General features: G+C 42.6%; 3 protein-coding genes across 3 annotated transcripts; all 3 read left to right on the top strand.

The window, feature by feature from the left end:
• Positions 1-979: 979 nt before the first annotated feature.
• On the top strand, positions 980-4,565 carry LOC136432020 (histamine N-methyltransferase B-like). Its single transcript, XM_066423034.1, has 5 exons — positions 980-1,019; positions 1,483-1,617; positions 1,903-2,003; positions 2,758-2,974; positions 3,652-4,565. Exons 1-5 carry the CDS (start codon positions 980-982, stop codon positions 4,014-4,016), a joined length of 858 nt encoding a protein of 285 aa, XP_066279131.1. The 3' UTR covers positions 4,017-4,565.
• A 6,064-nt stretch (positions 4,566-10,629) lies between these two features.
• On the top strand, positions 10,630-11,571 carry LOC136432021 (juvenile hormone acid O-methyltransferase-like). The gene is made up of 2 exons (XM_066423036.1): positions 10,630-10,838; positions 10,989-11,571. The coding sequence occupies exons 1-2, from the start codon at positions 10,630-10,632 to the stop codon at positions 11,569-11,571; spliced, it is 792 nt and encodes a 263-aa protein (XP_066279133.1).
• A 5,838-nt stretch (positions 11,572-17,409) lies between these two features.
• LOC136432022 (uncharacterized) lies at positions 17,410-24,475 on the top strand. Its single transcript, XM_066423037.1, has 9 exons — positions 17,410-17,601; positions 17,969-18,695; positions 19,116-19,309; positions 19,688-19,812; positions 20,206-20,280; positions 20,666-20,740; positions 21,563-21,709; positions 22,318-22,449; positions 22,950-24,475. Exons 2-9 carry the CDS (start codon positions 17,977-17,979, stop codon positions 23,133-23,135), a joined length of 1,653 nt encoding a protein of 550 aa, XP_066279134.1. The 5' UTR covers positions 17,410-17,601; positions 17,969-17,976; the 3' UTR covers positions 23,136-24,475.
• The last annotated feature ends 609 nt before the right edge of the window (positions 24,476-25,084 follow it).

Genomic DNA, 25,084 nt, shown 5'->3' on the forward strand with positions numbered 1-25,084 from the left:
TTTTGCAAACTGTATATTGAACTGGAGAAGATAAAACTCGATGTCTTGCTTCCTGGGCGTACAATAGGTCGCAATGACGTCACTATACTCAGCCCTTGAACAGAGGTGATGGTGGATCATTCCCATTGCCAAACTGCCACAATTTTCAATCTGAAAACGACCGTACCTGTAAAGCTGCTATCCTTTCTCAGTGAATTAGAGGGTTCGGATTGCCAGATGTTTCGGTTTCGGCCAGCTACGAAGGGATATGTCTGGTCAGAGCCGATGCCATGTCCTCGCGGAGGGTGCCAAAGCAAAGGAATGTCCGCTTTTCTTGAGGACTGAACGCTTTCAAGAGGAATGTCAGGGTTTCATTGGACGGGGTACAGTGCAGATAGGACCCTGTGTGCTGCGCTGCTGTATTTGACCAACTGTTAGAATTAATTGCTTTGATGTAAGTCACCTGTCAAACAATTTACCTGTAGTGTTTAGATACCGGAATAAAAACATCCAAATTAATTTTATCTGTCCACAGCGCTGAAGCAACCATCCGCTGGGTGAACCCTTGTCATAATGTAACCCGCTGATTTGTTTGAACTCTTGAATGGTTACCATCATGTTGATACTAATCCCTATCATAGACCATATCCGGGCTTTCTTGGAATAATAAAATCTTTCTGTTTGCGTCTTTGGCCTCAGCCCGGTGCTCTACGTGTTCACCAAGCTAATGCGCCCCATTGTTACACATTGGCGGGCACAAGGTTTCCGATGTTTCGTGTGCCCAACCCACTTAATTAAACACTGACAATCACTTGGCAAGAAACCCGTTTTTCAGCGGGTCATCCTGCTCGACTGTAAACTCGGAGGTTACGGTGTAGTACGAGTTTCCCGCCACTTCCACAACGACTGCATCGAACTCCCTTCGATTTCAGGGTACGTACCCGTCCGTGAATATTCACAGGGGGTGGCCGCCCGTGAGCATGTCACGGCGACGGTCTTGATGACAAACGGAGACGAGTTGGAGTCAGAAAAAGCCACCTGTAGCTTTAATTCTGTCGTGTTGTGGACCTGGTCTTGGGGCAAACGTCATACATATTCATAAGGGTACACCAAAAACAGTTACTCAAGCAACAGGATAAAATTTTGCTTTACCAGTAAAGGATCTTATCGACTAGATCTGCTAGCGCCCGGGCGGAGAAGCCTGAGGCAATACATGGCGTTGACTTTCACTGTTTTGGCAGCTTTGGACATTTTTGTAGTGTTGCAAGGCCAATGACGATGTAAAGTATTTACCTTTACCTAGTCCCATCCTAAGTAAAGCATTTACTGATCACTCAACAGATGCACAGTCACACCAGTGAAATGGCTTAGTGGGTAGAGTTCACGGGTTCAAACCGAGGGCACACACGTCGCTACCAGTGGACTAGCCCCATGCTACAGGTGCTACAGGAATGGCTCAGGTTGGGACACTGGTAAAACATTCTCTGTCTCGGTATTTGGCAGGTTTCCGAGAATTTGCAGCCGCGTTTGAGGTCAGCAGGGAACACTACTCTCTATCCTACGAAGGAAAGGTCCCCGACTCTGTCCTGTGTGACGCGGGAACAGACGTACGTGTGCTGGGGATAGGAAGTGGAACAGGTGAGTCGCCATGATGCCCACTTCAAACACTGGACCTCCGTTTAATGTCCTATCAGAGGGACGTCCCTAACCGAAGCTAGGTACTCATTTCACATGAGGAGCGAAGAAATTCGATAAGTGTATTTCCCAAACGTACATAATTGGGGTATGTCAGGGGTTTGAACCCAGAACCTCTATCATCGGGCAAACACTGCAACGCTACACGAAAACAGCAAAGGTCACGGCCAACCATTCTTCCTTTTATATATTCAGTTCATTTATGTTCCTGTTTTTTTTTCTTCCCAGGAAACATGGATCGCTCTATTCTGAAAAAGCTTCTGAAACGCCACGCCAGCGTGTACAACAGGGTTGTGGAACCGTCGGAAGAAATGATAGCCCAATACAAGGTGATAACGATATGTAATCCTCACTATACCTATGTTTGCTCCAAATTTGGATATTGTTATTTCATCTCTTTTTTTTCCATGTGACGTTTACGGTAACAAATGTGGTTCAGATAATTGTTACAAACAATAGGAACGTAACAATCATGGTGAATTATACAGAATCGGGCACCGTGAGAACAAAACTCTCGGTGCTGTGAAGTTTGACATTACCTGCCAAGCCGTTACGAGCACTTTGCTCCCTCGCTTTGTAACATATGCCTGAGGCAGTCGAAGTAGTCCAACGAAATCGTTACTGAGACCGACGGACACCGCCATGCAACATCGGATACTGTTTGGGCCCTTTGGATACCGTCTTACCACCGGTAGATCTGCTTGGAGAATAACGAATGTGGCCTGAATGAATTGCTACAAAGAAAACTAACGCAACGATCATTGTGAACTGTACAGACACTGGCACGTAAGAACATAACCTGGCCACCAGTCTCTACGGGTCACCCACCTAAAGCAGGACCCCTATCGCTCGATTCGTCGTTGGCTTAGGGGCGTTTTACCGGCCCAGGCTGCTACGCATTGGCATGTTTCTGTCAGCCAAGAGAGCGAACTAATGAAGCTAAGCACGTATTACTTGAGAAGGAAACAGTACTTTTCAAAAGTACATTGTTACCGTGATTGCTGTCTACTATTGTAATAAGAAGAAGTTGTCTTTTGATATCGTAACCATGAGGTCGTTATCGCCTCGCTTTAACCCATGCAGACGTTGGCACGCGAGGACAAGAGCCTCAGCGCTGTGAAGTTCGACTGGCGCCAGCAGACAGCAGAAGAGTACTTCTTCCAGACAAAGGAAGACACCAAGTTCCACCTGGTCCACGCGGTTCACGTTCTGTACAATGTGGACGACATTCACGCCACCTTGCGGAACATGTGGGAACACGTCGCAGACGGCGGGTTCATGATGGTCGCCATGGAATCGGGTAAATTCAGTTAAAACACATTTCCGTTCTTTTAAAAAAATAGACCTCCAGGACTTGTACAATTCTTTTAGTTTGCATGCAAATACTATTCCTTTTGGCGCAGGAATAGTTTCCCCGCTAGCTGCGCTGCATTATATAACATTTGTCGCCTTTATATGGTTCGGATTTTATCTAAGTGTAACAGATAAAACATTATTGTTTACTTAACTACTAGCAATTGATGACCCAAGTGTTGGTACATATGATTATGGTAGATTCATATAAAGCTCGGCAATGTAGCCAACACAGACTTGGGAACGAAATGGTAATGAAACAAATTATCAGCTTGTCGCGCGCGTGGTCGTGATCAAACCCTTGTCACACAGTCGACGAGCTTCGGTCGTATCTGTTGATCGCCAGAAGGTGCCTAATTCAAAAATCGCCAGAGACTCAAGCATATTTCTATTTTTCATTTTAAGAACTGCTTTATCACATTGAACGGGGCTTGGGGAACTGCAGGCACCGGCCAGTTAAGTCTTTAAAAGTCGCGGTATGGCCGAGAGAACACCGAAAATGTCACTTAGAACTCGTAGACTCGTCGCCCGATCATGCTGTATGTGTGACAGGAGCATAGCTAGAAATCTAGAAAAAAAGCAGGATCCTAAACTCAACTCCAACTGTTACATATATATTCACAGAAAAAGGTCAACTGGGGAAGCTGTATCACAAGATGTGGGATGATTTCGGCCAAGGCGACCGTTTGAAGACGTCAATCCGCACGTCCGGTGACGTCAGGCAGTGGCTTGACGGAAAGGGCATCAGTTACGTCACTTCAGAAGATGAGATCAACCTGAACGTCACAGAGTGTTTTAAGGAGGGCTCGAAAACGGGAGAGCTGCTTCTCGACTTCATGACATACACGCCTTCCGTATCCGACGTGCCGGAAATTCGGTCGACGGTCTTGGAACACATCCGCTGCAAGTCGTCGGTGGTTGACAATAAAACCATGTTCCAAACAATCGACGAACTTATCGTCGCCTTCAAGGGGGATCAGGGAATGTGACGGTATGTACTAGTGTGCCAAGAAGGCCCTTCCGTGTGTAATATAACCAGCCGCTGCCGCGTTGCGTGCCTGCGAAGCTGGTGTGTTACGCCGAAGGGCGGTTATACCGGCTATACAGATACAGATACAGATACAGAAGGTTTTTGATAGTGTTTGCAGCAGTGGATCGGTGTTTGTAACACCCGTGTTAGAGCATTAGCAGCATAAGCTATATATGGATGGATTGATATGGAATTTGGTGTGTTGTTCAGGTCAGGAAGAAATGATTAGATTTCTGATGACTTTCATTGGTCAGCAGAACTTCCGGTTGTTCTATCTCCGGTCTTGAACAAGCTACGGTTTTGGGTGGTAGGTAGCTCTGGTACACGGGAGTACGTCACACAAGTTTGGTATTCTCCAAGTGTAAAAACCCAAAGGGGCGAGTATGCCCGAACCCCCGCCTGACGGCTTGGGAAATCAACGCGCTAACCACTAGGCTAAAAGGTCCGGACCGGTTAGACTGGTCAGTTAGTGGAGGTTGATCCCTACTGCCACCGACTCCCCCTTTTCTTTTCACTGGTCAGTTAGCTAACTAGTGGAGGTTGATCCCCACTGTTACACAAGCAGAGGTTTCGTTCGGAGGGCCTAGTAGTGAGCGGGAGTTTTAACGCTGCCCTCCGATCGAAACCTCTGCTTGGAGAATACAAGTTTGGGCCCTCTTAGACGAGCAGCCTATCTTCGGAACGACAGGGGCTTTTGAGTGTCAGACATTGAAACACGATGAAAAAGGGATGATTGAATGGTCATGATTTTTGACCTGTAGCTAACCTTGATGAAGGCCATGATGATGATCGGTGAATTGTTCAAATTGGACCTTTACTTGCAGAATTAATGAGGAAATATACATTTCAAAAGTGTTAAATGACCTGAACGTTATACTCATCACATATGTAACTTGGTTCGAGAGGAACATTGATGGATATAAATAATGAAAATCGTGACCTAATTTACAAAGTAAATGAGAAAAGTGGTGATAAATAATGCAGATTCATACTAGTGACACACGTAGGTTAGACTAATGGTATTCCAGGGTGAAGATTTGGAGTTGTCGAACTCTTGTTTTATACATGTTTTTGTCCTCTTCAATATTCGGTAGTGCCTGAAATACATTAATGATACGGAACCGCCTCTATGTCTATATTTACTCAGCTGTGTGAAGGATCCGCCAGGTTAAATATATAAACCTACAACTACAAAGTTGGAACATACTAGATAAAAAGTGTCTTTCATTTGACATTATCATCATAGAAAACATTTAAGAATATCTATTGTATTCAAGAATGATAACTTTTTCCATAGATATGGGTATTCAGGAGGATCCGGTGTTTAATTTTACAACTTTGGTGCTTAATCTTTGAGTCAAGAATCTGTGATAACGTAATATCAAAATTATATATCATATAAATCCGTCGTTTCTTGCTTCAGGTATCCTAACCTCCTTGAAAGAATTTGAAAAACGCCCCTGGAGTTCCAGAGCAAGCTCTGTGAGTTATCCTCGCGTAACCCCGGCATTCACCTCATCTTACCTGGCCTGTACAACTGTTCCGGCAGTTAAAAGATAAAAAGGCAAAGGTCGTTCTCAGTACGTGTCATTGATTTGATGCATTTTCTTCCACCTGTGTTGTCAATAGTGCAGGATGACATGATTTCCCAATTATGGATGCGAAATTTGGGGCACTGATTCCATAAATGACAGCTCTCCAATCGAAATTTCGCAACAACGATTCTGCAAAAATATACTTGGGGTTTTCAGAAACTGTAGTAATTTAGCCTCTGGAGCAGAACTTGGTAGATTCCCTCTAGACTTAGATATATCTGTACGTGTGATTCATTATTGGCTGCGCTTGTTACAGATGGATAATGAGAGACACCCATTACAAGTTGACGCTCTCTTGTTCCAACGTAACTCTATTACAACTAGTCGTAGAAAAACCCTGTTACAACGTGTAAAAGAAATTTTAGACCATAGTGGATACTCCTATCTGTTCTGTACTTGCAGTTCATCCAGCGATATCAAGTCAATATGTACTATGTTAAGGTCCAGAATTACCAATACGTATATTCAAACTTTCTGTCACAATTTGAGTATTGATACTGGCAAGCTAAGGTTTTATAAGACATGTAAAACAACTTATACCATGGAAAAATATTTAGAATTAGATAACTTCGATTTACGCTCTGCAATTAGCAAAATTAGAATTAGTGCCCACCCCCTTGAAATTGAGAAAGGGCGGTACAAGAACTTACCTGTGTGCGAAAGAACTTGTAAATACTGTATGTCAAACAAGGTGGAAGACGAAATACATTTTATGTCAAGTTGTCCATTCTACGACAACGAAAGAAATGAGCTGTTTAAAGAGGCCACTATATTTCATCCTAATTTCTCCACGTTTTCAGACGAAAAGAAAACTACTCTCCTCTTAACATCACAAAACCCACATATCACAGAAAAAGTGGGATCATTCGTCTTCCACAGTCTCGGAAAAAGAAGTCGAACTCAATAAGTTAGAACTTAGTGGCAGTAGTTAAGACTAGAGTAGACATTTGTTATACTGTTCATTATTGTCTGTCCGTCCACTCCGTGTTACATGTACATGTACTTGCAATTAGCCTACGGGCAGGAATTTGCAATAAAACTTTTCAATTAACTCCGGCACTTCAATTAGCTCTGGCACTGTGTGTGTGTTGGTTAATTGGTCAGTTTTTTTTTAGTTGATTGTGCTACTAACAGATCTATGTCTTGACCCGGATTTTCATGTTTTCGTGTTGTTTTTACGATATGGCTTGGTAAAAGTGATTTTAGTAAACATGATGTCATTTTGTCAATGACTTTGACACAAAGTTTGATGCGTCTTTATTCTTGATATACACTAGAGCGGTGCTACCTCGTCATTGTTCTAATGGAAGCTTCTTCAAAACGATTTTTACATCAAATTCAGATTATACCAAAATACGAATCAAAACCAGCCATGCCGTCAAAAAAATAACGTTAATACTATGTAAAGATGACTGTACCAAGGTTTGTGTTTGGCCGAGGTTATCTAAGGATATACAGAATGTGCTTATATCTACGGTGTGTTGTTAAAATCTTTAATACGCTCAATTAAGATGTCAAATCAATCGTAGCCCCAAATGAACTCCCAGGCGTCTTTGATAGTGATAATCTGTGGTACCCCGAGGCGCGACATTCCGAGCCGATGGCGCCTCTACAGTAGACAGTTACTTTTACGACCCACCGCGCGACAGACGGGACCCAGGTTAGGGCCCTGTCACACTTGTGCGTATATTCAAGTGCGCATGAGTTGCGCATTAACATATGTTTGGCTTAAGTAAATTTTGCGGGGAGGAAGTTGTTTTCTACTTTGACCCACCGTTGAGCAGTCTAGTTATGAAACCAAAGAAATCATTTCTTCGGCTGCAAACTTAACCTAAACCAAAAACATGTTAATGATGATGATGATTGAAGACCTTTATTGTATGTTCATGCCCCGAGGGGCTAGATACAGGTCGTTTAACACAAACCTAACTAACATGTAAGTGACATATACAGTGAAATATGTACAGTACATTGTGTAAACATACATGGTAGAAGAAAAGGATAAGCTAAGCTAATCTAGTAAAGTCAACTTCTTCTCGCTTCTTTGTACATGTGTAGATGTATGAACAGATCATGTTTCTTATACAAGGGTTATCTAGACGCAACAAAAATATGAATTTATCCGTTGCGTTTAAATATTCAAAGTATGGGAATTTCTCATTAATACATTTGAAAAGAACATTTCTTTCTATATCGTAAAGTTTACAATCTAAAATGAAGTGCCGCTCATCTTCTATTTGATTTAACTCAATAAGCAACTCATGCGGGCTTGTATATACGCACAAGTGTGACAGCGGCTTTAGTTGCTCTCGAGACGTACATTCTGTCATACCGTCAGCCATCAGAATATCGCCTCTCTTCTTCAAATCGGTGGGTATTTGGTCGTTGTTTTTTTAGATACATTTTGTACGAATGCAGGAGATAAATAGCAGAATCAGACGGACAGTGTGCTGCGCTGTGCAGAAATGTGTTGTACTTTATAAGGCAAGGTAGATGGCTAGGCTGATTCAAGCGTTTCTGATATGGACGAATTACAGGAAGTTTTCTGTCAGTACAAATTCGAAAATATATATAACGGCAAACGTTTTCGTTTTCATTGGAACTGCAGTCACGAAAAAGTGTACAAGAGCGTACGGTGTTGGGTGACGGAGTTACGTATGTCAGACATTACAGCACTAGTAAAAGGAATAGTATTTTGTTAAACCTTCACGGAGGGGGTTGCTATGTTTGTGTGTTTGTCCGCACGTCAATGATGGTGTTAGTGTGTGGGTGTCATGGTGCGTGCGCGCGCGTATTTGCGAGTGTGATTAAATGTGTGTGATTAAATGTGTGTGTGTGTGTGTGTGTGTGTGTGTGTGTGTGTGACAGCTCGCGCGCTTGTGTGCGTGTGTGTGCGCGTGCAAGTGAACATGGCTCTGTGTAACAGCAGTACAAGTAAACATGGCTTTGAATAGCAACAGTGAAAGTGAACATGACTCTGTACAGTAACAGTGAAAGTGAACATGACTCTGTACAGTAACAGTGCAAGTGAACATAACTGTATAGCAACAGTACACGTGAAAAGGACTGGGATTTCCTCATTCATTATGCAAGTTATGTCTTAATTTTAGGCTGATTGTGTACATCTCTGTCTAAGCTGCCTGCATATCGAATATCAGGGAAATCCGTCGTTCCTTGCGAGTCAGTTATCCGAGAAAGATTGTTAAAAACGTCCCTGCAGTTCCAGAGCAAGCTCTGTGAGTTATCCTCGCGTAACCCCGGCATTCACCTCATCTTACCTGGCCTGTACAACTGTTCCTGGTAGTTAAAGATAAAGAGCGAGGATGCTCTCAGTACGTGTCATTGATTTGATGCATTTTCTTCCAACTGTGTTGTCAATAGTGCAGGATGACATGCTTTCCCAATTAACTCCGGCACTTCAATGGCAATGGCACTGTATGTGTGTTGGTTAATTGGTCAGTTTTTTTTTAAATTTCATTGTGTTACTAACTTACATGTAATAGATCTATGTTCATTCTGAGCTGATGGCGCCACTAATACTAGTAGTAACAGTAGACCGATGCTTTTACGACCGACCGACAATGCCTGTTTACCTTCGCTAAGAAGGTTGCATTTGGGCCTGTGTCTGCCTGTCAGTCTGTTTGTTTGTTTGTTTGTTTGTTTGTTTGTTTGTTTTGTTTGTAAACAGCATAACCAAAGAAGATGTGGATGGGCCGTGATGATATTTGGTCTGTTGGTAGATCATTTGGTAGGAGGTCGAGGAATCTAATTATATGTTAGACAGCAAAGGGTCGAGGCCGTTACATGTCTCCAGCCGTTTGCTCGTTGCGATAAAAGAGAAATCCGGTTTTTCAGCAACTCGTGCCTCGTTGACAAGTCTGTCACACCATCAGCAGCAGAATCTCGCCTGTCTTCGTCAAATCGGTGAGTGCTTTATCGTTTTTAAAACATTTTGTACGCATAGTAACAGAATCAGACCGTGCACTGCGACGTGTACTTCGGAATTGTATTGTTCTTTATAAGGGCCCTGTCACACTTGTGCGTATATTCAAGTGCGCATGAGTTGCGCATTAACATTTCTTAGATTTAAGGAAAGTTTGCGGGGAAGAAGTTGTTTTCTGCGTTGACCCACCATTGTGCAGCCTACTTGTCGAATCAAGGAAATGACTTCTTGGGCTGAAAACTCAATCTTGACCAAAAACATGTTAATACGCAACTCACGCGGGCCTGTATATACGCACAAGTGTGACAGGGTCCTTATAAAGCCCCTATCTCACTGGACTGTGACCTGTTGGCGTCAACAAATGACGACGACCTTGCAAATTTTCGACAAATTGACACAGGCACTTCAATTAGCTCTGGCACTGTTTGCGTTTTAGTTAATGCCAAATCAATCGTAGCCCCAAATGAACTCCCAGGCTTGTGTCAGTGATACCCTTAATCTGTGCTCGCAAACTAACGCAAACTCTGCTGTCCGGCGGTGGCGGCGGCGCCGGATGATGGGCGGGTCACTAAAGCGCAACATTCTGAGCTAATGGTGCCTCTAAACACAAGAGTCAAGACCGATGCTTTTACGACCGACCCACAGACGTACAATGCCAGTTTACCTTCGCCAAGAAGGTTATGCATTCGGGCCTGTGTGTGTGTGTGTGTGTGTTTGTGTGTGTGTGTGTGTGTGTGTGTGTGTGTGTGTGTGTGTGTGTGTGTGTGTGTGTGTGTGTGTGTGTGTGTGTGTGTGTCTGTTTGTTTGTTTGTGAACAGCATAACTCAAGAAGATGTGAATGTAGATTATGCAAATTAGGACTTCTACCTGTATGGGTAGGAGTGACTTTGGGATGGTCAATTTCTGCATAAGGTTGATGTGGAACAGTCCGTTTTTGGATGAGGAGGGAGAGAGGACGGTGAAATATGCTGTGTTTGCATGCTGGAAAATGTCGTCTTTCTAGTACTCTTTTTTAAAATCTTTTAACACAGAAAATGGACACAACGAAGCCTAAGAACTATTCCCAGAACCGCTCCTTCCAGCACTGTGCTGGACTTGAGGCGCTGCAGCAGTACATGCAGTGGGAGGAGGGCGAAACAGTTTTGGACGCTGGGTGTGGCACGGGGGAGACCTGCAAGTACATCTCCCAACAGCCAGGGGTCGCTTCCGTGGTGGGATTTGATGTGTCATCTGACTTCATCAGGTACCAGTTGTTCCCTAATCTTTGCAATGGGCATTTACCATTACGTATCTGGTGTGGTTTGCTTGTTGGATTCGTCCGTTTGCAGTCTGACATTTTGATATCACGAATGAAAGTTTGAGGAGAGGATTTTGTTTTGTTTTGTTTCTGTAGCTATTGCAATCAGCGGAACTCCTTCCCAAACATTCTCTATCACGTAGCTGATGTCACTGACGTATCCACCTTCGAGCCTGAGTGGCAAGGTGCTTTCAATAAGGTAGTCTCTTTCTTCGTGCTACACTGGGTCCAGGACAAGGTAACGGCGCTGAAAGCGCTCCATTCTTGCCTGAAGCCTCGTGGAGAAATCTTGATGATTTTCGGCAGTGACAAGAGCAACATCGTCCAAACCAACTCGAAAATGACAGCGCATCCCAAGTGGAAAATCTACTTGAAGGATTCCGTGCCCAACTTTCCGTGGCCTTCCAGCGATCGCACGAACCATCGTAGTCGCCTTCTGGAGGAGTGTGGATTTGAGGTCCTCTCCTGTAGTCTTGTGGAGCACCGGCAGCTTGTCGAGTCTGAGGAAAAGCTGATGGAAACCCTCCGTGCTGTTTACCCGCTCATGCACTGCATACCCAAAGACGAGCACGAGGAATTCTTGGATGACATGAAAAAGATGGCAAGAGAAGCCTACTTGATATCTGGAGATGATGAAATAACCGAGGCATCTACAGTTGTACTTGCTCGAAAGTTGTGAATTCATAATGATATGTGAATTGTGCAAATTAGATCTTTATTTGCATAATTAATGAGGAAATCTTATATTTCAAAAGTGTTGAATGACAGAGTCTTTATACTCATTACATATATAACTAGGCTAGAGAGGAACATTGGTGGATATAGATCATGTAAATCATGACCTAATTTACATAATGAGAAAAGTGGTGGTAAACGATGGCAGATTCATAGTGTAGTCAGTAGTGACACACGTAGGTTAGACAAAGGTTAATATCATCAGACAGAAGATATGTAAATTTGGACATCATTGGCATGATAAGTGAGAAAATGCTATACTAGCTTCCTGGAAAAGGATAAAACTTTCATATTTGCAACATATGTAATTTGGACATAGGAAATAATGACTTCATATAAACAATACTGATAAGACACTTCTTATCAAACTAACGAGTCATTAGTAGATGGTGGCAATTTCACATTTGTGACACATGCAACTTATGTGGAAGGGAGCATTTTAAGTCACATATTATGCGCATTATGTGAGACCCATAGTTACTAATGATACTGAATGGTGATGGTTTGGAGATGTCGAACTCTTCTTGTTTTTCCCTCTTAATTCGGTAGTGCTGGAAATACATGAATGATACGGAACCGCCTCTGTACTTATATCTACTCAGCTGTGGGAAGGATCCGCCAGGTTATATATATATATATATATATATATAGTATGTTCCAACTACAAAGTTGGAACATACTAGATAAAAAAAGTGTCTTTCATTTGACATTATCAGCATATAAAACATTTAAGAATATCTATTGTATTCAAGAATGATAACTTTTTTTCCATAGAAATGGGTATTCAAATTCAGGAGGATCCGGGGTTTAATTTTACAACTTTGGTGTTTTATCTTAAAGTCAAGAATCTGTGATAACGTAATATCAAAATTATATATTACATAATGTGTAATGCGTTTTGGTAAACCCAATTGCAAGTCTCTATGTCTTCAGAGTGGTTATGGTGATAGTGGGGTTACCAAGTATTGTCACTTTCTGTACTTCTTGAATGCTGGAATAAAAGACATTTTGGGTGCGATACCATGTTTTGACGCTTCAGTTCATGTTACAGCGTTCATGTTCTCTTCTTTGAAACTCTAAAGGCGTCTTGTTTTTTTCGCGCTCTCGCACTTGATTTTGAGTCTGTATTTGATGTTCTGTATCTGTATCTATATAGCCGGTATAACCGCCATCAGGCGTAACACACCAGCTTCGCAGGCACGCGGCGCGGCAGCAGCTGGTCATATTACACCGAACGGTCTGTTACACCTAGTCTTTGCATATCTGACTGCAACCGTTCTTTAAAGCTACTTAGTGATGAAGCTCCTACAGTACTTGATGACAACGAGTTCCATTCTACTATGGTTCTCGGGAAATACGAATTTTTAAACACGTCAATCCTTGGCTGATAACTCTGGTACTTAAAAGCATGACTATTTCTGGTCCTCTTCTGAGCTGGCATTAGATACTTATCAGTCGGTACGTCCACAAGTTTATTAGTCATCTTGTACATCATGCAAAGTCTGGACATTGTTCTCCTGTCCTCACGTGACATCCATTGCAGGTCTGCTTTCATTTTTGTTACACTGGCGCCCCTTTCATAGTTGTTCGTGCAGAATCTGGCAGCTTGGTTCTGCACCCTCTCGAGTTTATCTATATCCTTCTTTGTGTATGGATCCCAAACTGTTGCAGCATATTCAAGGTTTGGTCTTACTAGAGACGTGTATGCAAGTGATTTTACCTTTGCTGGGCATGCCCACAAATTACGTTTGATCACTCCCAATGTCTGTTTAGCCTTAGTTGTTACTTTGTTGATATGGGTGTTCCACTTTAGCCCCGTTGTTAATGTAACGCCTAGGTACGGGTGGCTCTTTGCTGTTGCTAGAGCCTGTCCACAGAACTGGTAGGTGGTTACAATTGGGTTTCGTTTGTTTGTTATATGCATGATGTAACATTTTTCCGGATTAAACTGCATTAGCCATCTGCTTTGCCATTCTTCGAGTGTGTTCAAATCTTCTTGCAAAAGCTGTGAATCACTCTGTGTGGACAACTCTATATATAACAGGCAGTCATCGGCAAATAACCTAACATTTGAATCAAGCCGGTCTGGTAAGTCATTTATGTACAGGAGGAAGAGTAACGGTCCCAGAACAGTTCCCTGTGGTACGCCTGACGCAACTCTAACTGGAGCTGAGGCCTTACCTTCTACCACTACCGTCTGTTCCCTATTGGTCAAGAAAGCCTTCAACCAATTTAGTGTGGTGCCTTGAATTCCGTAGTGCTCTAGTTTAGTGATGAGTCTGCTATGTGGGACTTTATCGAAAGCTTTAGTAAAATCAAGAATTGCTAGATCTACCTGTTTTTTACTGTTCAGTGCGCCAGCTATGTCATGAGCTGTCAATATAAGCTGTGTTTCTGTGGATCGCTTTGCTCTGAATCCATGTTGGTAGTCAGTCAATATGTTGAAACTTTCTAAGTGTTTCATGACATGACTATGGATAATGTGTTCAAGTAGTTTGCAGGATATACAGGTCAGTGATACAGGTCGGTAGTTGCCGGGGACAGCTCTATCTCCCTTTTTAAAAATGGCACATATATTTGCATCCCTCCAGTCTTTGGGAATTTCTCCTGTGTCTAACGAGTGTTGGAAAATATTGGTTAACACAGGTGCTATTTCGGTGGCTGTCATTTTGAGGAACCAAGGAGGTATTTGGTCTGGACCAGATGCTTTAGACGGATTGAGACCTTGGAGCATTTTTTCGACACCATTAGGGGAAATCACTATGTGTTCCATGGGAGGGGTACAGGGCTGTCCGAGAGTTGGCATGTTTGTTGTGTCTTCCTCTGTGAACACACTTTTAAACTGTGAACTGAGTGCCTCTGCTTTTTTCTCGCTATCACTGACAATGGAATTACCAATCTTTAGAGGGGCTACGCCGACAAGGTCTCTTCTTAGGCCTTTTATGTATGACCAGAATGTTTTGGGTTTGTCAATTATGGCTTCCCCCAGTATGTCTGCCACATATTTTGAATGTGCTGCTCTTATGCTTTTCTGTACGCCCTTCTTAACTCTCTTGTATTTGTTCATGTCTTCCTCTCGCCCTGTTCTCTTAGCTTTGTTGTAAAGACGTTGTTTCTTACGACAATGCCTTCTTAGGTTTCTGTTGAACCAAGGCAGGTTGTATCTGCTTGATGTTGTTTTACTAGGGATGTGCAAGTTCATCGTGTGCTTTATTTTGTCTTTAAAATCATCCCACTTCTGTGTCACGGACATATCCTCGGTTCGTTTGTTAAAGTTCGTTGCATAATCACTTAGGTCACTCTTGATGGCCGGTTCATCAGCTTTAGTTCGAATGTACACTTTTCTCTTGGGTTTCCTGTTTTGTTTGGGTGCAAGGTTGACATCCACCAATACCATGTCGTGGTCACTTATTCCAGGAACTACTGTGGTCTTTTCGATTATGTTTGGGTTATTAACTAAGACCAGGTCCAAAAGATTACCATTCCTAGTGGGCTCTTGAACTGTTTGGAATAACCCATGGTTATCCACTAAGTGCAGTAGCTTCTGTGCCTGTCCTGGATTGCTCTGAGTGTTATCTGTAGTGCTAGCATCCCAATTTATACCAGGTGTGTTAAAGTCTCCAAGGATGATCACGTTGTCAGAGTTAATTTTAGGTCCCATCTTACTTATGGACTTGTCCAGTTCATCCAGGCTATTGCCCTGGTCCGATGGAGGTCTATAGTATGTACCAATCATTAGTGGTTTCTTTCCTGCTAGTTGAGTCTGTGTCCAAATGATCTCACAGTCTGTGTCTAGATCTGGCCTGTGTGTGACAATCAAATCATCCCTGTTAACCTGGAATACACCACCTCCAGGGCCATATCCATAAGATTAACTTGCTGCGGCCGTATTTCGCCTCAGCGCTATCCTGTGTAACGATACTGTGACCACTTGTTGCATGTTATCTAAATAAGGACGTGTCACGTGACGAGCGTCTTAAGTGTCAAGTTCCTGTTGTCACAGCACCACGCCTGCGAAGCCTTTCAGAATTCTCTCTAGTCTTTGTGGGTAAAGATCCAATATGTGTGTCTTCCGGAGCAAACACTTAAACGTTACAACCTTCTCGCGAAACTGGAGAACCGCTCAGCAGAAGTAAAACTCGGGCTGGAGGAAGTTTTAAGGCTGTGAAACCTGTAGAGTCAACACAACAGTAGCGGAAACCTGGCACCAGTCCTGTTACAAGCCAAGGGGCGTGACCGCTACCGGTACCGCGCCACGCAAGCACGGCTCGTCTTTTCTTCACGGTCAGTCGGAATCTTACAAACTAGCAACGACGTTTCAGACCTGGCTATAGTTCATTGAACTCCGGAATCCTTCATCGCCTGAGGTAAGTAAAGCTGTCCAAGTACGGATTACTTTCAGCTGCTTAAAGTTATTTTGTTTCACGGGTAAACCTTCAACACGTCTCAGTATGTTATCACAACAGTTAACACTGAGATTCAGCAATGTTGTTCCTTTCGGGGGAACTGATTCAGGTCCAACATCCTGCTCTCTTCGTCAACACTCCATTAATCTAGCAGATGCCACGGAAATACAATGAGTAACCTAGAACGGAGGTCACGGTCCCCAAGAAATGAGAAGATAGTTATCGGTGACATTGTCTGGCGGCTGTTTGTTGATATCATGGCAGCTAGCGTTCCTTCCCTCTGAATCACACAGCCGCTAGCTATTCACCGCTGCCAGTCAGGGGAAGAACTTCGTGTATTCATTCCGAGTGGAAACACTGGAGAACAGTATCAATGGTCTCAGTGTCTCACTAGGGAGTCATGATACAGAAGCGACAGTTGTCCTTGGGCTGTCTTCCTACTATGTTGACCCTGTGTCTGACTCAACATTGCCTTGGCAGGGACGTCCTTCTCAATTTGTAACGTTCCCCACCTGTCTGAGAACCACACCGTTTAATAGTGTTATGTCACAGCAGGTTTCATGTTATTGTGTAATCTGAAACAGGGAGAACAGAAAAAGACATTTCGACTCTCATGATCACAGGTGATCACCCTGCAATTAGTGCAAAGGGGAAACTTTCAAGAGAAATTCAATGATCGGTCTTTTGCGGTTTAACCTTTGAGTGTGTGGGGATTCCACCTCCACCCCCGCCTGTAGCCGTGATGACAGGGCTTTGGGTTGTTGCCTTAATGTTATCTTATATAGGCTTGTCGAGATATAAAGTCAACTGGTCTGATTTTGAAAAATGGAAAAAGTTAAAGAAAACAGGAAATTTGTTTTCCATTGAAGTTGACATGAACCATGGAATGTTACACCTGTCAACCATGTAACCACTGGTGCATGCAGCAGCAAAAGTAACACACCACTGGATACTGTCTTTCTCCAATTGGGGTATTAAAGACTTAAGGGTTTATACGGATCATTCTCAGGTAGGCAGGAGTGGAAGTAACACCTTTCTAGTTCTGTTTGTGCAAGTCCTTCACTTGTTTACCAGGTAGATCAGGGGTTTTGTTTATGGCTTCTGTGTCAAGCCCCCAGGGCAGGTGGTTTGGAACCGTTCCAAGTAATTTTTGCTGTGGGTCTTCTTGAGGCGGAACTGAAGTCCATTAGTCACTCATTTGAAGAAGGTAATAATCTTTCCATCAGATAGAAGTTTTACATAACTGTGTGCATGTGGGTGCAAACTTCTGCATTGTCAGACAGGCTGTATGTGGTAAACACACTTGTCCATTGATCTATGTTAAGGGTAGGATCCCCTGTGCCTGAGGCTAGTTCCCACGCTCTGGTAATTCGCCTACATGTAGCTGCACCATTTCAGCTCAGGGATTGCTAGATTTCACCTACTCTGCTGTTTCTGTGAGGGAGGATCACTCCACTGGAAAGTAGCAACAAGGAGTTTTTGGCAGTTCAGCACTGCCAAAAGTGCTGACAGGTATTTCTGAAAGCTGATAACTTCTGCCCATGTTTGTGGGTAGGACAATACAAAAGGTGTGGTTACACCTATACTGTTGAGAAACTGTGCCTAGATTGGCTCTAAAACCGTCACTGAAGGTGCCTAGTGACTTTTGGTGAGTTAGTGATATATTGCAGGTATGATTACACTTTGTGATGGCTGTTCTGGGGCTTGGATGGCTGTTTTTGTTTTTAGTTGAACATAGTTATGTGTCATGAATCATGACACACAACTATGTTCAAACAAAAACAGCCATCCAAGCCCCAGAACATGACTCATGATTTATTATAAACAAGTAGAGTATAATAGAGTATGACAAAACACTACAGTAAAGGTCATACAGTTTGATAAAAATAGGCAGTCTACATGTTGCAATTAGTTACCTTGGTACCTTTGTTACAGGTGCAACAATGGATCCAGGTGGTGTGCAACCCAGGCCTGATTCCGCCCTCTCGGAAAGGTACACATACATGTCCAAACTCAAGGACAAGCCAAAGGAGACATCCCTCGACAGCAACCCCCCTACGTACGAAGAACACGTGATGCGCCGTACCGGCCAGAGTACCCCCCCGCCCACCAACACTTCCCTCTCGCTGGGCCAGGGGGCACCGGATGGGAAAGTTGTGCTGCAGGAGGACCACCAAGGCAGGGCCATTGAGAGTGAGGAGGAGGGATACCTGAAGCCGACCAGCTCCAGGAAAACTGCGGCTGTGAAGCCGGCTCCTCGAGTGGACGGAGGGACGCAGATGGAGATGACTGTGCTACAAAATCCTGCTCATGTTGGTCACAGACAGGAAGTTGGACAAAATGTGATGCCTGGACAGGATGATATGAGAGCGGGCCAGTTGCAACCTGTTCCCATGGGACTATTGCTTAGAGACAGACAAGGTGTGCCCAACAACACACCTGCTGCGCCTGACGGACACCTGATCCTGCAGCATCCGAGAGACAGGAGAAGTGTAACGTTACAAGGTGTGGAGAATGTAGCCTATCATCAGTACGAGGAACTGCCTCACAGGGAGGTGGACGTGGGGGGTGTGGTCCTGGGGGTCAGAGGACAAGGAGGGGGGTCGGACGGGCCACAGGAGTCCCCCTACGCACAGATCGGAGACCTGGAGAGGACTTCAAAGTAAGTGCATGAAACTATTTGAGTTACTAGTATGCGTATAATATTACATGTTTGTAAATTGGTGAGCCATTAGGCCCTCCGAATTCAAGTTGTTGATCCTCGGATTCTAAAAAAATGTTTAACTGGAAAAACTAATGCTTGAAGACCAGGTTTATGCATTCGTGCACTTAATGTTATGACGTGAATACGGTCATATTGAAATTTTCCTCTCAGCCCTCTGCTTGCTATATTTCATCTTAAAGTGTCCGAAAACCAAGGAAATAGATTTACATGGCCTTAAACTTTTACATTTTATAATTCAAGTATTGTCCATAATAGGGTCTAATACATGTAACATATGTAATTCGTGTCAGGTGGAACATAAACAGATACCAATTATGCAAATGTCACCTTATTTGCATTTGTGTTGACCCTGTACAGGAGAAAGCCCAATCCGCTGTACGTATCAGGCAGACCAGCCCGGCACAGGAGTATAGAGAAGGGCTCCGGTGGTGTGTGCGGCAGGTGTCAGGACCAGTGGCGAGGCTACCTCATCCCTGTACTACTGTTCCTCTTCTGTGTGGTGGCCCTGCTGCTGGCCTTGCTCGCCCTCACAAATGCAGTGTCACGCCAAGGTGGATTTTTTTTGTGTTAAACATGAAAATTCCTATGTGCAAACATGCTAGCACAGACATCACCTAACCTCCATACGCTGAATGTTTGTTTTACCCTGTTGTAGACATTTCTATAAGATTTTCCTTGAAATACACCTACTTATAATGGAATGTCATCGCCTTCAAGTTAAGGTTCAAATGGAACCTCACTGTATTTGAGATGATCAGAGACTACTAGTATATAGTATTGTCTTGATTTATGTAAGTTAATGCAGTTAAGCAGAAACCATCGAAAAACTTGGAGGTTTCAGGTTTTTCTTTACTGTTTGCATTAAAATGTACATGTACTTGTCTTTTTTGTGCAAAAAATAAACAAAACAATAAACAATGTTGTATCAGGTGCCGCTGACCAGGGTGCGGCTCCAGGTGGCACAGCTGCACAGACTGGTGACACCTGGAACACGACAGTCCTGACCAGCCAGCTGGCAGCTGCACTGGACAGGATACAGCACCTGGAGATGCAGGTACACATCTTTGAGACATCGATAAGTTCTTACTCCTTTTACTAAATCTTGAACTCGCAAGTTGAAAAAAGATGGAAAAAAAATTTCTTTCTTTTGGTCTATCAATTAACCATTGAATATACACAAATCGTTATTGACCTAACATAAAGTACAGCGACTTATGTATGGTCAAGTACAAACTACAAAATAGATACAGTATATATGAACTGGTTACCCAGGGGCCAACTGGGATGATTTGAAGGTAGCTATGACCTACTAATAAAAAAAATTGGAGTCTGCTTGACCTAGTTAAGATGGCATCCTGGCTTGGTACCCTTTTGATAGTTCCTCTTTTAAGTGAGCATTCTGATAAAGTACCCTATGTGTTGTAACCTGTAAAATGTTTTGGTCTAGAATCAACAGCTTGTTGCACAGCTCAGTGTCCTGGACAATCAGACGATGGTCAGACAAGGTGAATTACAAAATCAGGTAAGACTGAAACTAACTGAAAGCCATGTTACAGTGTGTTAGCTTTACCTAATTTCTGATGTGTCATTGATTTCTGTTAGTTAGAATTTGAATTGTGAACAAGTTTGTACAGCAAAGATTTTGAAAACATTCACAGGAGATTATTGCAACCATAATGAAAAGCAAAATATGATTAATCCACTTATCATTGTTGCTATTTCAGGAAGAGAATTCAATAGATAAGCCTATGATTATACTTTTGACTTAACTTGCAATTGTTATGTTGTTTTATTGCATTCATATGTTATACTTTAATGCCAAAATATGGATCAGTCAGAAACTTATTTTAAAAACATGTGAATCACACACGGTAGCTACTGTTGATAGTACAATCTCTGTTGTGTAGCTGACTGAGCTGGAAAGGAAGCAGAATGTGAGCCTCCAAAACCTGTCCTATGCAGTGGGAAGGCAGGATGAAGTGGTAGAGATACAAATTAAAGTTTCTTCCAACTAACATGTATTGGTGTAACTTGGCCAGGGTAACGGTCACAGGTTAACAACTAACACACTAAGACAGTGTCACTTAATAATATACACAAATTCATGATAGAACATTCTAACACTGGTGATAAGACCACACCAGTTTGATTTCTTGGTTCCCGGAATTGAAAAAAGAAATGCTAATTTGGAAGATTTGTTTACTAAGAAAACAGTCTGATTAAAGCTGTCAAACTTGGTCTCAACAACCACACAAGGGACTAAGGAAAAATGGGTGGCGACTGGGGGTGGTTGCTCCAGACAACAGGATCTTAACTAATAGATGTAAAATGTTTTGAAGTGACTTTTTCACTGGAGGTAATTGTTGGCCAAGTTTGACTGAGTGTATGTATCAATTGATACAGTTTCAGATGTTCTCCTCCCAGTTTCAGAATTGGAATACATTGAGAATCAAGTTATTCTCCCAGCCTTCTGTTATCATCTTGCTAAAAATAAGTTACTTTAAATGTCTGAGAACCAAAAAGAACAAACGGTGTGGCCTTATGTTCTAATTCTCATCCAGGACTAACCTGCCTCACTTCAATGCACGATTCATGAACACAAGATACCGTAGCAGTTACTCAAGCAACTGGATAACATTTCACTCACTCAGGAAACAGTCAGTCATTTCAGACAGCATCCGCACAGCATCATTGCTGTCCGACAGTTGCTCAAGTAACTGATATCTTGATATCTTGCATATCATATTTCCTTGATATATATCCTTTGTTGACGCATAAACCCAAGACTTTTTCCCAACTTCCAGCTCCAGGCCACAGTACAGCAGATATCCACAGTGCGCGACACTCTACAGACAGAACTCAGTCAACTGAACTCCAGCGTTCTGGCTGAACTTGATGCAGTCAGCAAGATGGAGGGTCCACGTGGGTTTAACGGCAGCCAGGGGGCTCAGGTGGGTTATATAACAAACAGTTAAGGTGCTGTCACATTCGTCTTAAGATATATTTTCGTAGGCTATGAAGGAAGGCTGTAAATGTCAACAACCTGAGTGCAATGGCCTAGGAGGTGGAGTGTTCACCTTGCATTCAGAAGGTCAGGAGTTCAAACCTTGGCGGAGTCGTACTAAAAAAATGGTAGACTGCTTTCTCCGCTTAACACTCAGCATTTATGAGAAAGAGTATGGGAGGCAAACACACTCTGCTATACCGGTGGACAAGCCCATGCTGTAGTGAGCCTGTGTTCCTATAGAAACAGAGCTGGGAACCGCCCCTATACAACAATAGGAAAGACTTTAACTCACTCAAAGACTATCCCCAGAATATCTTGCACTTAAACATTAGCCTGTAATACTGCAAGCAAGGGAAGCCCTAGGCCTGCAAGTTGCAACGGCTAGTTTTGGTGTTACTGCAAAGGTTGGGCTACATGTAGTTTCCAACACTACGAGTAGAATCAAGGTGAGTCAAACTTTGTGTTTCAAACTAATCCAACCTCTCCCATAATGTTATCTACCTGAGGAAGATGAATGCTCATGTTTATAGCATTGGCTTCTTGTTACCGCAGGGGCCAAGCGGCCCAGCAGGTCCAGCAGGGCCATCAGGAGTGTCCAGGTTAGACGACTGTCGGTTCTGGGACTACAGCACTACGTCCGACTTCCTGGGATCTACAGAACTGGACTGGCTCAGACCTGAAGCAGTAAGTCTTTCATTCCACTACAATACTGTATACCGTAATCATTGTACCAAGAGGTCCCCAGAGCCAACTGGAGGTCCTGTGCCTAAAATAGAACTTCCTGGAGAGAGAGATGTCTACAGCCGGCATGCATCAGCCCGATTGATACTGTAGTTGTACAAATAAAACTGATGTCAATAAATTCATTGCCAGAGTATTTGTGCCAGGTTGTATTAATATTGTAGTTACTGGACAGGTGCAGGAACGGTTCTGTATTCCTGTAGTAGCCTGTGGTTCTAAAGCCTTTTTAGATCCTGGAAAGTCAAGATACTGTCAATTTTAAAGCTACGTAAAAAAACATGTTATCTTCATATTGACTATAATATAAGATTAGTTAGTTATTCAGAAAAAAATGTGACAAATTTCTATCGCAACAAAAGATACCCCTTACAGTTACTGCCAGTAAAATCATGGTTCACAAGAAACGTTCTTTGCACTAATGAATTGATCTCTTTTCTGTCCAGAACCACACGATGATGGGTGTGCACTGTGCTACAGAGGGAGGGACTTACACACACCTGGAGCACAGGAGCCAGGGACAGGGGGTGTCGGAGTACAGATGTGTGTGTTATGGACAGGTCAATGATGCAAATATAGTCTTCACAAACCGTAAATGTACAATCAACTGGTGGCAGTGTCCCACTACGTAGCACCACCTGCAACATTTGCAGAACAGAGCAGGTCTTAAGACCAGCTAGAAGGAGGCTAATCTCAAATTGTAAATGTTAACTCTGTGATCCTCTCAACTTTTGGTTGTATAATTCATTATCCCGGACCAGGGCTTTTCCAGGACCCGTCCTTCCGTACTGGACATTTGCTTGTTGGGATGGAATAAAATTCAACCCTTGCTGTCCCAAAAATATCAATTTCATTAGATAAGACTGATGAAAATGTATTTTTTAAGCTTAAAATGACAAATTCAACACTGAAAAGGAAAAAAAAATTTAACGTCCCAAACAATGAATGGGACGTTAAAAAATCTAAAGCCGGAGACAACCCTGTCCCGGACACTGGTATTGTAAGAATGAAAACATTGACTTTACTTACTACCTTAAATTAACACGTTTTCAGTGGCCTTTTCATGTTTACTACAAGTTTATCACTTGCTGAAATGTAAATAAATGTACCCACTCTTGCCAATACCCCATTGATGTACATGCTTATGCCAAAGTTTGGTACATAAAATGTACTGCTGCAGTTTTGGTATTGAAATGTTGCAGTAAAACAAGTGACTCTGCTATTTTCAATACACATTTAAGTGACTTTGTAAACATTGAGAATATTGTAACATTTTGTACTTAACGATTATGTTACTACTTGAATCGTAATATGTAAAAGAATTACTTAAGAGTCAAAAACAAAATTTTGCAGAACAAATATGCTTCATGAAATGTGATTTTATTGGATGATCTTGAGAGATTCTCAGCAGTTTCTTGCCTAGGATCATTTCTGCTGGAAAGATTGTTATTTGATCAGTAAATCTATCAGAAAGCAGTGTTGTTATCTTGGTAGCCTCACAAAAGTCACATGTTATAATATACATCGTGCCAAAGAGCAGAGAGAAGGTACAAGTACCGAGAAATCATGTCATGACCAGATACTGGTAAGTTGTCACTTAATTTTCATATTCACAAACATTTAATGTAAATGTGTTGAGAAAACTGCCAAGAGTTGAATTTCTGATAAGTTAATGAACAACACAACAACCTCTGTAGCCTTTCAAATTTCAAACAATATTGGGAAAGTATCTGTCCTTGGGGAGATGTACATAGGTTACATGATACAATCATCAAATGCAACTCAAGATAGACAGAATGTACATGTGCTATGTGGACAACTGGCCAGCATTCTATTCCTTTTTAGAATGCAGACAGAGAGAGACAAATAAATTTACACAAAAACCATTTCTTTCAGAAAGAATGGCACATATTAAATAAGAAATATTCTTCAACATCATAAATAATTGGAATACACTGGACTCTTCTCATTACACATGTACTGTGTGAATGTTTTGTGAATCGTAAGTTCTGACTCAGCCCTTCATTCAAACATCTTGTGTATAAATTTTACCCGTTGTTTGAAGCAGATGTCCCTTTGTGGGACTAGAAGGCAACAACTTATAGGGCGTATTCAGTCACGTGACCCTCCCCCTAGCAACGAGCACTGGCGGCCATGTTGGTGCTCACTTGATAGTGGAGCCCTATGGAACTCTCTGTATAAATGGCAGATGTTTTCTACGCCATTCACAATTTCCCTTCAAAACGTTTTGTCTCATAATCATGGTGTTTTGCCTCGTGGTCAGATGTTGGATTGAGACTGATAAAGCACACACCGGTCGGGTAACAGTAAGATTGGTTTTGCGTTTCTCGTGTTACGTGCGGTTACGATTACGAAGGGACTAAACGACTGAAACAAAAGTGGATTTCTGACATACGAACAGCGGATCTAAATAGTTGAAGTTTGAGAATCAACGTGTGTGTATGGAAACCTTTTGTATCTGGTCGAAAAGCAAGTTACAGGCCTGTTGTGTAACACAGTCGCGGCACCGTGTAGTTGTTGCTTGAGATACGTTCATTCATAAACTGGGGGTCTTTCAACG

The sequence above is a fragment of the Branchiostoma lanceolatum genome, chromosome 4, assembly GCF_035083965.1.
Source record: "Branchiostoma lanceolatum isolate klBraLanc5 chromosome 4, klBraLanc5.hap2, whole genome shotgun sequence".
NCBI lineage: Eukaryota > Metazoa > Chordata > Leptocardii > Amphioxiformes > Branchiostomatidae > Branchiostoma > Branchiostoma lanceolatum.

Coding starts and splice junctions, on each gene's coding strand:
- LOC136432022 (XM_066423037.1), top strand. CDS start 17,977: ATGGATCCAGGTGGTGTGCAACCCAGGCCTGATTCCGCCCTCTCGGAA. Junction 20,281..20,665: donor AAGGTGAATTACAAAATCAG/GTAAGACTGAAA, acceptor TCTGTTGTGTAG/CTGACTGAGCTGGAAAGGAA. Junction 22,450..22,949: donor ACTGGCTCAGACCTGAAGCA/GTAAGTCTTTCA, acceptor TTTTCTGTCCAG/AACCACACGATGATGGGTGT.
- LOC136432020 (XM_066423034.1), top strand. CDS start 980: ATGACAAACGGAGACGAGTTGGAGTCAGAAAAAGCCACCT. Junction 1,618..1,902: donor GGGGATAGGAAGTGGAACAG/GTGAGTCGCCAT, acceptor TTTTCTTCCCAG/GAAACATGGATCGCTCTATT. Junction 2,975..3,651: donor GATGGTCGCCATGGAATCGG/GTAAATTCAGTT, acceptor ATATATTCACAG/AAAAAGGTCAACTGGGGAAG.
- LOC136432021 (XM_066423036.1), top strand. CDS start 10,630: ATGGACACAACGAAGCCTAAGAACTATTCCCAGAACCGCTCCTTCCAG. Junction 10,839..10,988: donor GTGTCATCTGACTTCATCAG/GTACCAGTTGTT, acceptor TTGTTTCTGTAG/CTATTGCAATCAGCGGAACT.